The sequence below is a fragment of the Hakea prostrata genome, chromosome 1 (genome assembly GCF_041222555.1).
Source record: "Hakea prostrata isolate BN-2017 chromosome 1, UWA_Hpros_2, whole genome shotgun sequence".
Taxonomy (NCBI): Eukaryota; Viridiplantae; Streptophyta; class Magnoliopsida; order Proteales; family Proteaceae; genus Hakea; species Hakea prostrata.
This window is the reverse complement of record NC_142600.1, coordinates 10,378,198-10,390,556: the sequence shown is the minus strand read 5'-3', so window position 1 is coordinate 10,390,556 and position 12,359 is coordinate 10,378,198. Positions and strand designations below refer to the sequence as shown.

Genomic DNA, 12,359 nt, shown 5'->3' with positions numbered 1-12,359 from the left:
TTGTGATTTGCCTCAGGCATGTTACGCCGTTGGACTCTTGGGAGGCCGAGCGAACCATAACCGTTGTGGTGGGCCCACTAAGAGTTTCCACCTATTATTTATCTTAATAATATTTATAAGTGGGCCACCCCTATAGCTGAGCCACACCCCTACTATGTGATGAAAACCATGAAATATGAGCAAATTGTTATTTTCATGTTGCATCACATTTCAAACGAGTCCGGATCTGCGACTCCATCTGACGACTTTTCCACCCCCAAAATACAAGGGGGCCCAAGAGTGGGTGATGGGAGATTTTATTTTTATTTTTTTTAATATTTTTTAACTGTGTGGCCCACCGATTTTGTGGTGGTAAAACCGTCAATGCTCCCCGACAGGGTTGATGATCCGGATTCATTTCAAACTGCCTATCTCATATTAGTATATTACAACATGTTAAAGAGTGTTATTGTTCAATTTTATTGGGATAATAAGGAACGTGATAGAAAGATTTCTTGGGTCTCTTGAAAGAAAAAGGTCAATTGGGCTTTAGAGATCTTGAGCTTCAAAATAAAGCTTTCTTAAGTGAGCTTGAAGGATATGATTTAAACCTCATTCCCATTGGACTGAATTTTATAAACAAATCTATTATCCTCATTTTGAAGCTAGACTTACCTCTAATCCCTCTTGGGCTCGGAGAGGGATCTTTGAGTGAAGAAAGGTTTTGAAGGATGGCGTATTGTGGAGAATTGGAACAGGGGACATTTCTTCTTGATTGTCCTATAGCCTGAGTTGTTTGGCATTTTTCTCATATTAGTTTTAAAGCTCCTCACTCTAATGTCTCTCTCTTAATTTCATTCAAGCTTGGAGTAAAGTTGGAAAGGATAAACAGAAAGTGCACAAAATCTCATGCATTGCAACCTTCATTTGCTAGGAATTATGGCAAGCTCAAAATAGGTTGTTGTTTGAAGGAGGAAAATCATCTCCTGGTCTTATAGTTCATCATGCCTTGAAGTAATCCAAGGACCATATAGATGTTATTCGAGTTATGGATGTGAAGGTTGATTTTGCTGCCGCTGTAAGTTACTTAAACCAGTCTTGGAAACCTCCCCCTAAAAGTGTTATCAAATAAAACTCAAATGCAACCCTCAAAAATAAGAAAGGAGGTTTGGGTTTTGTTTTAAGAGATTATAGGGGAGCTTCCCTTGGTCCTGTTGGGAGAAGCTTTGGGAATCTGTGAGGATCTTCTAGGTGTAGTTGCAGAGGGATTTGATCATCTCATGGTGGAAAGTGATTGTCAACCGTTAATAAACATCTTGAACTCTAAGTTGCCTACTCCTTTAAGCTTTTGAATATTGTAAAGAATATTACACACCTCTCTTCTTATTTTTTGGATTGTAGTTTTCACTTTGTTTCTATGAAAGCAACATAACCGCTCATTCTCTATTTGGGAAGACACTTAACTTGACAGGATGACTACTTAACCAAATTCCATTACTTGACTGTTGGATCTATGTAATTCTAACACCTTATTTTCTTCTTTGTCTATGAAATGTACGTTGGTTTACCCCTTCCCTAAGAAGAAGAAAAAAAGAAAAGAAAGACCTTTCCTCCTAAGGTAATAACACCTACGCAAAGCAATCTTTGTTTGTCTTGGGTTGGGTGATTTCAGTTGGCTCTTGAATTCACGAGACATGACATTTTTTAAACCCAACGATTATGATCTCCTCACACTTGTAATCACAATTTAGATCGTCTCACAATCCTAGAACCGCACGATAGCTACCCAAACTTTATTGGTAGAGCTTCCAAACCAGAAAACCCCCTTCCCCAAGTAGAAGAGCTTACTTAGAAAGAATGCAGCTCGGATAAAAAGGAGATGCAGAGAAAACCATCAAAACTAGAGGGTGATAAATTACACAGAAAGAATCAATCCACCAACTAAAGATGCATAAATCCACAATATTGAATTGTTACACAACGTAAACTAAGAGATATAAAAAGAAGGAAAAGACCCAAAAAAAAAAAAAAAAAGGCAGCAAATGGGGAAGGAGCTTCAAGAAGTGTAGCATGCCAGTAGTTACAAACAACCAAACTTCTGCCACTCCCTCCCCCTAAAACTAATGAAAGAGCACTGCACAAGTGAATACAAGATCAATACTCAAGAGAGGGGGGGGGGGGGGAGGGTGGTGTGTTTAATCCCATCGGGCTCATCTGTAACTGTCAAATTATGGCAGTTTAACTCTGAACATGGCCTGAATGGGGCCTAGGCCGTCTACCACCACCCAGATAAGAAAACTGAACCAGTCAGACTTCAGTGCATTCATATCTATATGCAGGTCACAAGAATCACCTAAAATAAACAGTGCCTCACTGTTGTGATTCCTTCTGTGTCTCAGAATTTTTGCTTTCAGTGACTGCAGAGTTCATGGCAAGAATATCGTTTGATATGTCCCAGCTTCCACTCCTCCGACCCCAACTTGAGTGGCGGACCTCTGATCGAACAGCAGGTGCTTGTTGGTCAGAACCCAAAACCAAGTCAGCTCCTGAAGTGTCACGAACCTGACAGTTGCTGCCTCTGCTACGTATGTCATCATCCACTTCTTCAAAGTTACGGCGCTGGGAGATCTTCAAGAGGTCTCCACCTAACTCTAGATCATCTTCCACCTTTGCACGTGGATTTCCACTTAAATTTTCCATTTCCATTTCACGTGTACGGGTTATCGGAGTCCTAGGCACCTCTTGCTGTACAAAAGCACGGAAATTATTCCTTGATGGCGCTACCTTTGTGCAGAATACTTCAATGAAATTATTTAAGCAACCACGGTTGAAGACATTACGCCTGCTGTCGGATCTGTAGCGGAAATTCTCGTATGTCGTCTGAAAGAATTAGTGATAACCAATAAGAAACTGGGACAGGGAAAAATAATTCACAGATTCCAAAAGTTTCAGATGTTCCAAGAAAACTAAAGAACTGCAAAGTTGAATTAACTGCTCAACAGCGTCAACTGTCAAATCTATGCTGGGGCATGTCAAAAATTATCATGCAACAATTGGTTTTAACTATTGTAATATAGCCACAAAAGAGATGAATGGCCTAAAAAAGAAGTTTTAGGTATCTAAAGGTGACAGATGTACATCGTATGTTCACTTAATTTAAACCCCCTCCCCCAAGTCCGAATCAGCGACCCCGACGCTTCCTGACCACAAAGATCAGTGGGGCCCACGGTGAAAAACAATTTTTGAAAAAAATTTTAAAAAAATTCACCAGTGGACCCACTTTTTTGTGGTCAGGAAGCCATGGGGGAGCACGACGGGGAGAAGATCCGGATTCCCCCTCCCCCCACCCCACCCAAAAAAAAATAAATGAAAAGAAGAAGAATTGAGCAGGCAAAGGGATAATAAGTGTTAGTCAAGGCACCCAAAGTACCTATCAACAACTACCTCCTACAAAATGGGAAGTTACAGAATACCCATCTAATTTGGAATACTGTTAGAATGAATGTATGAGGGTTTATTCTGTCTATTTTTCAACAATCAAATAAAAAAAATCCTCCTCAGATACCTCTCGCAGCTGTGCTTTTGTTTGCATATGGAGCTGACTGGTGTTCAAATATACACATATCTGACAGCTAGATCATGCATGATCCCTGATGAACTTTAGAGTTGCCCAAGTTGCGTATTCAACTTTAAAATCTTTGCACCACTTCCCCCCCCCCCCCCCAACCAACCAAAAAGCCAAAAAAACAAACATTGCACCAGAGTGCATGAACTCAGGAGCAAGTATATGCTTATGCCAAAATCAACTTTATTCTGACACTGATCAAGTACACTTCAAATATATTAAGAAAGCGACCACCCAAGATACCATTAAACCATACCCCAAAAAAGAAGATGCAAAAATAGTAGGGTTTGCTTAAGTGAAACAGAACTAGCTTACTTTGAGAACACCCCAGCAGGAAAAGCTTACATAATAAGTAAGCCAGAAGAATAACGAGAATGACGAGGAGGAAAGAATAAAAGAAAGTCAAGAGTTGCCTGAACAGAAAGAGCAGGGTGGAAGTTGACCTGGTTTGTACCAATGAGATATAAGTGAAAGCCGGTGAGACCACCAACAAACCACAGGGAAATAAAGCAATAAACCATGAGCACCACTGCCGCAGGAGAGTCTTTCATTGCCTCCCAAACTGTGCCATTATTATCATCCATGAGTATCTTGATGTACAATGCTGATATGGCAAAGACATAGATGCAAAGGAGAGTCGAAGAAGAAACGAACATAAAGAAGAAACGGTAATTCCGCTGCACAAGAAAACAGATGGTTAGACTGAAGTAGTTTATTCCAACTTTGAGCAAACAATAAACAGCCTAGTGTAGGAAGAGAAAATTATCATGCGTATGCTGTAGAAACCGAACTACTAAACATAAAGAACCCATATCTTAGACAATATACCAATCCAATGCACTGGCCCACCCAAGGGCAATGATGATCAAATCGCTCCACACAGTTGTTGCAGATAGAGCAATGAGAGCAACGGGGAGGACGATACAACATACAAGTATCGCAGTATTTCACCCTGACAGGCATGCCATTGACAATAACTTCTTTGGTGCGAGGGAATTGTAGGCTTGGAGTTTGCCTTCCACCAACATCAACTGAACCTGTTTCATAACAGAACTCTTCCTCAGGCGGATGTGACGCACGTGGAATGATACCAGGGTCCCGGGCTGAAGTTACAAGAAGAAGCACCAATACCTGTAACAGCTACAGAAGCATTAGAGAAGACGTATTTGAAAGAAAAGAACACTGTCAATGAACCCATCACAAGGATAATAAATAAAGAATGTAATCACTGAGGATTATATAAATGTCAAAGATATCTACATTGGTATAGGAAAAATGTGCAATTTGGCACCAGAAATTCAAAATCAGTCTGAGAATACAGTTTTAGAGTTCACCCAGGACCTGAGTGGTAATCAAGCAAAAAAACAAAAATAAATAAAATAGAAAGGAAGCATGAATGGCATGCTCAAATATTTTTGGTCTTTGTACTGAATGGCATGTTTATAGAAAAATTCCATCTGGCAAAATAAGAAAAGAGAATGACAGGCATATTCTGATGTTTCAGATATCTTTTATGCTATTTAACCAAATAAAAAAAACTGCCAAAAAAATTTAAGAGTCAGGGGACTAACATAAATGGTATAGACAACTGCTACCACCAGGATTGCATATCCTGCATTGTATGCTGGAAATGAATGGCGAAGATGCCACGCCACTAGAGCACAGAATATAATGACAGGAACGACAATAAGTAGTATAGTGACAAACAGTGACCTCGCATCTGGTCCAAATATCAACCTCCCTCCAAAGATGAATCTCTGCAAGGGGAGGCAGAAATCAGTGAGAATGAGAAAACAATAATATACACTTCATAAAGTCCACAGTTAAGTCTTACCCTGCATTAAAGCACCATTGACTACAATTTTGTGGCCAAAAGCCCATCATGGTTTGAAGTCACCAAAATACACAGATTCCACCAGACTATTTAGGTTTCCATAGCCTAAACAAGTTCTATTTAACCTAAAGATATGGTTTATAAATCCTCCCATGACATTTTGCAATTTCAACAAGTTGCCAGAACAAATCATTCATTACCTTCAGTTAAAACCCAAACTGTGCCACCTGATCCTCAAATTTCATATCAAAAGCTTATATGACCTTGTAATTGACTGTGAAGTGACCTGAAAGAAGGGGAAAGACCCAACAGAACAAGAAAAGACAAGATTGCCATGGTGTAGCAGACAGTTGATATTTCAAACTGATTTTGGCAAATGGCATCTGGCAACCAATAGAAAAATAACCACCACATATGCCCCTCAAGCCATCCCTCCAATGTAACATGTGTTAGCTGTACAGCACTGTGCCAACATGGAAAAAGAAAAGTTCTTCAAGCTTTGTTTATTGAACTAAGACTGATGGAGGATAAGGAGGTGAAGAACCACCAGCATTACTCAGCCAGCCCCTAGAATGCCAATTTAACTCTTACAAACCCAGCCTCCAAACCCAGTTTTAGTCATAATATTGGCATTACAAAGCCCATCAAGTTAATACCCTGTATACGTGTTATTTTAGGCCCATTTAATGGGCCAGTTCTAGGCCTATTAAGAAAATCCTTGGTGTGATGCATGGGGCTCTTCAAGGAATATTTGCTTCTAAAGAGGGCTCAAGAATGTAACTCCCCTGGGATTGATGTCATCTCTAGAGGGTAAGTAGAAACCCTAAGCCTGAGAATGAACAGAGGGAAGTTCAATTGATTTTGCAAGGTCTGAGTCTCTGACAGTATCCTGAGCAGGCTACAGTTGATATAGGGATCAAGAAACTGCCAGGATGCAGAGAGTTGGGGCTGGGATGAAGTTGGAAAGGAGAAAGAAGGAAGTGGGCTGATGTGGCCCTAGATTGAAAGAGATCAACTAGCGGCCAGTTAACCAAGATCTTGTATGAGCCAACCATAGGCTAAAACTGCCCCTCAGATCCACCAAAGGTTACAGTTTGAAGGTATGGTTATGACAGGTGAGTGACGGGAAAGCTAATAGTGGAGGTTTGGGGCTTCAGGAAAGGATTTTGATTGCTGAACCTGGTGGGCAGATTCTCCTCAAAAAACACTTTGCTTGTGTTCTAGAAGATTGGGTGAAGGGGGAAAAAAAGGTCAAATTTCAAATTTACTCACAGTAGTTGCAGTCCTTTAGTGGCAAAATCTTGCTAATCGAAAGGAACTCTTCAGCCAGTTGAAGGGGAAACTTTGATTAGGACCTCCCAGACTTCACACCATCAAGGAGTCCTTTAAATATTACCCACTAAACTAGAAGAACTCTCACACAAGGGAGAATAATTCATCAGCAGCTTTGCTAAACAATTTCATTAATCATATTCGTTGCAATAATGCCCAAGTACAACCATCTATAAAAGGCTAAAAACAGATATATACTCAGAATTGAAAAATCCAAACAGTTGTTTAATTTAAGTCACGGTTCATTTTAAGTTAAGGTTCAGTTTAAGTTATTACCGTGTAACTACAACTCAACATCTGCTCACATTGGAAACAGAGGTAGTTTTATGTTTCTTTGAATTCTATTTTCCTATTGTAACTAGAAGTCACTACAACTAAGGACTGAAGATCAAGGCCTAAGGCCTAATTATGATTAGATCCATCTTGGGATGAATAAGCAGAATTATAATTGAAATTTATCACTTTTGCAAGCTGCACAGCACTGCTGCCTTCTTTTCCAACATTACAGTATTTTCAGTTTAGTGAGTAATATCTAAACTGATGGGATGGTGAACAATATCCAGTCAACTACTTGCCATGGAAAAGTGCCTAGGAGATTGATTGGTGACTGGTTGGAATAGTTGCTCCTTGACAGCGGTAAATCCAGGAGGTTTTTTAAAGCTTTCCTCTTCATTGATCTGCAAATCAACATTCACTGTTCAAGAACACATTAGAGTGCAAGCTTTCCAACCTGAGAATACTTGCCATCCAGCCATGGTTGAAGATCTCAACCTTGAGACCCATCTCTAACCAAAAAAATAGCGAGTTGACATGAGATCTTGCCGAATAGCTAGAATTTTCTCAAGGCTCCAACTCAAGAGGTATTTGGGGTCATTTGAGGCTGAAACTTGCTATCCAACCAATTATTTAGCCTCAATTGAATGAGGCCCAATTCTTCCAAGATCTTATCAAAACCAACTGAAGCTTGAAGTTCAAATTAGAGTTTAGAATTAAAGCTTGATGTTTATAGGATTCAGCTGGTCAGAATGGCTAAAACTTGGAGGAAGAGTAGATGATATAGGGACATGATCCTAGCCGTAGAGGAATCCTGCTTGGCTTCACAAGGGACCCTAATCTCATGCACTTGGGGGTTCCTTACCAATGCTGGGAACATTATCCTCAATAGAACAACAAAGCACACCAAGTCTGAGCTTAAAAACTAAATTTTATTCATCTGAATCTGTAGAACTATTACATGCATAGGGGCTTATAAATAGCCCTACATTGTATTCCTACTTAAAATTGAAAAACTAACTAAATTGAAATAGAAATCTAAAAATATGGACTATCCATAACACAGACCATAAGGTAACATGTATCAGCAAAGATAAGGATTAGTTTATTAATGCGCATGACTCCTAATAGACCTGTCCTTAACAAAGACTAATAAGGTAACATGTCTCAACCCTGACAAGGATTACTTATTAATGTGGATGACTCTTAATAGACCTGACCTAATTTAAACAAAATAAATAACCCATTCTCGTACTTGGCTACACACTAAACTTACATACACACAGAAAATAGGCCCTTGACCACAGAAACATATGAAACAAAGACCCAACCCCATAACTATCAACTCTAGGATGATTTCAAAGGAAAATAGGCCAATTTGGTGCCAAACTTGTATCAACTATACTCATATTAATGTTCAATGTTCAAAATTCAAACAAGACTAATACATTACATGTGCTCATAGCCAAATCGCAAAGTTAAAATGAAAATTCAATCATTAAAGTTACAACTTGAGAGTTAAGAGCATGGTTGTCAAGGTGACAAGGCAAGGCTAGGCAATAGAGTTATAGAGGTCAACGAAAACCAAGGTGACATCAGGCTGCCTTAACCCAAAAATGGGCCTAGGCAAACACTTTGACAACCATGGGTAAGAGTCAAGGCCTTATGTGCTAAGCACATTGTCCCATCTCACTAAATGGTAAAAGTAAAAATGTCTTATGAGATCTCGCCAAGATCTTGCGAGTTCTTGCATCATACGTCCCCTATTCAAGTTAGCCGATCGAAAAAAACAAATCTCAAGTTTCAATCAAAACCGTCAAAATTTCATCGAAACTTGTCGAAACCTCGAAATCTGGTTCAACCAGAATAAGAAAAAAAATTCCCAAATTTCGTGGGAAACAAGGAAAATTTCGTGGAACTTTGAAAATTTCGTGAAAACCGAGACTTTTCCCTGCAAGTTTTGTAGCTTTCACAAATTTTCAATTTTTTTGTTTCTTTCATGTTTCACCAAATACCACAACAAATACCCCCTCCATCAGGACTTCCCTATCCAAATTGTGTATTCCTCAAATTGGTTATCTTAGGCATGTTGATGACCAGACTTATAAAGTTGCAATTGTCAATTACCTTAACAACCATAGGCATAAAATATCATGGGATGTCTATATTCATTGGTTGGAGGAGAGGATGTTACAGGCATAGTACTACTCAGCTAACAGGATGGATCCACCAAGGCACTCCTCTTGGCACTGAGTTGTACTTTCCTTTTACTGTCAGTTACTTTGTATTTGATGTTTTGAAATTAGAAATTATATATTGAATGTTATGTACTTACGTAGTTAAGTTTATAGTGTAATTCTCGAACAATTCTACATTGATGTTATAACATTGAATGACATATCTACATTGATTTTTTTTTTTTAGCAAAATGCATGTGCCAATGTGTTCTTTATACTCTAATTAGCTTAAATGTAGAGTCCCACCTTAAAATACTCCTTAAAACCTATCAAAACTTGCATGAAAAAGCCCTAAGTTTCATTGAAATTTCTTAGTTTTCCACCTAAGTTTCCCATTTTCACTTGGTCGAAACTTGAGTTTCCCTCGAATTTTTTTCTATGCCTAAAATTGTATTTCTAAACCTTCTAAAACCCTACCTTTCCCTTTATTATTTCCATTTTTCAAAAACCCTCATCTCAAGAACTCAACCACAACCCACAAACAACATTGGAATCTCTCATTCATCTAAAGAAAACATTGGAACCTCTCCAAAACTTGAAACTAAGCCAATACACATCATCTCCTACATCGTACAAAGTATCACAACCCATCTCATTATCAAAAAACCCTAATCAAGTGAGTTCATGATAAACCCCAAAACCTTAACCATCTCAGCGCATCTCAAAACCTGAATTAACACCCTATATTCATCACCTCCTGCTTATCAAATTGCGATCCATCACCCCATCAAAAGATCAAGATACACATCAAACCTCCAGCCAATATTCAAGATTTAATCCTCCTTCTTGGAGACCAATTTCTCTTAACCAAACAGAACCTATGAATTACTTAAAATTAATTATATAATTCATTTTTATATTGCATATTGTCCAGACCAAACTTAAACAAGTTTCGTCTTTTTAACTGAAACGATTTGTATTAGCCATTAGGTATAACTCAATTACTGAACCAACAAATAAGATGTTGTAATTGTTTTAATATATGTTATTAGTAATCTTAGTAATGCAATTATCGCAATAAGTATTTGCCTAGGTACCAGGGAAATAAATAGATTAATAAAGGGTAAAGAAGTATATTAAAGTTTACTGAAAAGGGTAGGAGTCAAAGGGTATGTAAGGAAATCAGTACAAATATTTGAGGACATTTCAGGTAGTAAAAATGTAGCCATGTTCTTAGAGTTTGTGTAAACAATTAGATTGTAAACGGTAATGAAGGATATTAAATTTTATCGAGAAAAGTAACAGTCGAAGAGCATATAAAGAAATTAGCAAACATATTTGAGGGTACTTTATGTAGTAAAAATATAGTCATGTTTTCACCTCAACACAAAAAAAAAAAAAAAAAAAAAAAAAAAAAAAAAAAAATCAAAATGTAGTCATGTTTTTTGAGTTCATGGTTTTATAACAGTAGTATGATATGATAAGATGTTTACACATGAAATAAGGACATAAGAAAATGAAAAAGAAGAAAACAGGGGATATAGATGGATGAGGGGACTAAGAATAGTAAGGGTAAGATATCTCACCTGTTTCTCACCCACAGCTATCTCAGCTGTTGAAGATGAGTCTTTCCCAAACCAAACAATGGAAGGGATAAAAAGAAATTCGATTAATCAAAGCTGAAATCTAAGTACAAAATATAGGCCCTTTTTACAGCTTTAGAAAATAAGTATAACCAGAAGGGGACAAAGGAATGAAAACTTAAGAAAACAGATGCTTCTAAATAAAAGTTATGCCTACTTCTGAAATGAGAAACTAATACTAACTTGCCAAAACTGAAATTAAAACAAATCAAATTGGTTGTATTGACTATATCAAATTTCTTGGTGACTCAAAGTTTCTCAAATAAGTAGCTTAGAGTCACCATACCTCACATACTTCAATAAAACCCTCGTCCTATTGTTCTTGATAATAATTCACGGCAGAAGGAATCCCAAAAAAAAAAAAAAATTGACATTATATTACATGGCAACTGACTCCCCAGAGTTGCACAAAAAAAAGTTGTTTCCCCAAGTTAGAGTGATTCTACTGATTCCCCCTATAGGAATTTATGCTAATATTCAACATTACGGTTCCACATTAAACTTCACCCACAAATAATTCCATCCGATGTCCAGCACAAATAAAAGAGATGAGCTTTTCAGAAAGGAAAAAAAATTAAAGCAAAAGTTAAGTTGACGAAACTCCTAAATAAACATGATAGGCAGAGTCGATCAAAATACTCCAAATTTAAAACCTACCCAAGTATTGAAGTTTTACCCCTTTCTCAACCCCAGCTCCCTCCGAACCTACTGAACCCCCCACCCCTCCCCTAGCGCCCAAGACAATTGAAATACAGTCGAATCGAAGAAAACCCACAAGTGAAAACCTCATTCACATGTAGAGAAGTAGTGAAAATCAAGCAACAACGTATGAATCAAAATACTTACATTACTTCCTTTCCAAGCTTCATACACTCGTTTAGCCATGACAAATTGCTCCAACTAAACAGGAAAATAATCAAATATTGGGAATTTGAGGTCTTCCATCTTCTTCTCATCTAAAACCCCATCGAGTAAACTTCAAACCACAGAAAGAAAAAAACAAAAAAAAGGCTCCTCAAGTCATAGACTATACACAACAGTCGATTAAGTGGTAGTTCTTCGGGATTCGCCTTGGCTTTCTCCAGTCCCTATGATGCGAAATTGTGAAACGCACGCACAGAGAGAAGAGAAATGTCCCTTCCCCGAGTCCCCCTTCGTCTCCTTCCCTGTTTTTCTTTTTCCTTCTAATTTTTTCTTTTTAAAAAATCTTTTAATAATAATTTAATAATTATTCTCAACCCCTCTTCACCCAAATGATCCCATCCGTAGTCAACCGTTACAAGTATCGATAGACTAGAACTTCTACCCTAATCCCTCTACGCCTACGGAATGTTTTACAGCCCCATCCGGGGATCTAGCTACAAAAATATAATAACTACTTTCTTTTTCGAATATAATAATAACTTCAAGGGCGCGTTCGTATTATTCCTCCTTCGCTGCACGGACAAGTGTCAACCAACGATTCGCTCTGTTGTAGGGTTTTTTTTCCTTCTTCT

General features: G+C 38.0%; 1 protein-coding gene across 1 annotated transcript; it reads right to left on the bottom strand.

Moving 5' to 3' along the window:
• Positions 1 to 1,880: 1,880 nt before the first annotated feature.
• On the bottom strand, positions 1,881 to 12,050 carry LOC149027381 (protein S-acyltransferase 8-like). Its single transcript, XM_089162295.1, has 5 exons — positions 11,710 to 12,050; positions 5,176 to 5,361; positions 4,433 to 4,735; positions 4,048 to 4,281; positions 1,881 to 2,859 (listed from the first exon to the last, which is right to left on the bottom strand). The coding sequence occupies exons 1-5, from the start codon at positions 11,746 to 11,748 to the stop codon at positions 2,350 to 2,352; spliced, it is 1,272 nt and encodes a 423-aa protein (XP_089018421.1). The 5' UTR covers positions 11,749 to 12,050; the 3' UTR covers positions 1,881 to 2,349.
• Positions 12,051 to 12,359: the final 309 nt, after the last annotated feature.

Excerpts from the sequence above, each read along its gene's own strand:
- LOC149027381 (XM_089162295.1), bottom strand. The coding sequence starts at position 11,748 with ATGGCTAAACGAGTGTATGAAGCTTGGAAAGGAAGTAAT. Across the intron at positions 5,362-11,709 it reads AAGCTTGGAAAGGAAGTAAT|AGATTCATCTTTGGAGGGAG; the intron begins GTAAGTATTTTG and ends CTCCCCTTGCAG. Across the intron at positions 2,860-4,047 it reads ATCTCATTGGTACAAACCAG|ACGACATACGAGAATTTCCG; the intron begins GTCAACTTCCAC and ends TAATTCTTTCAG.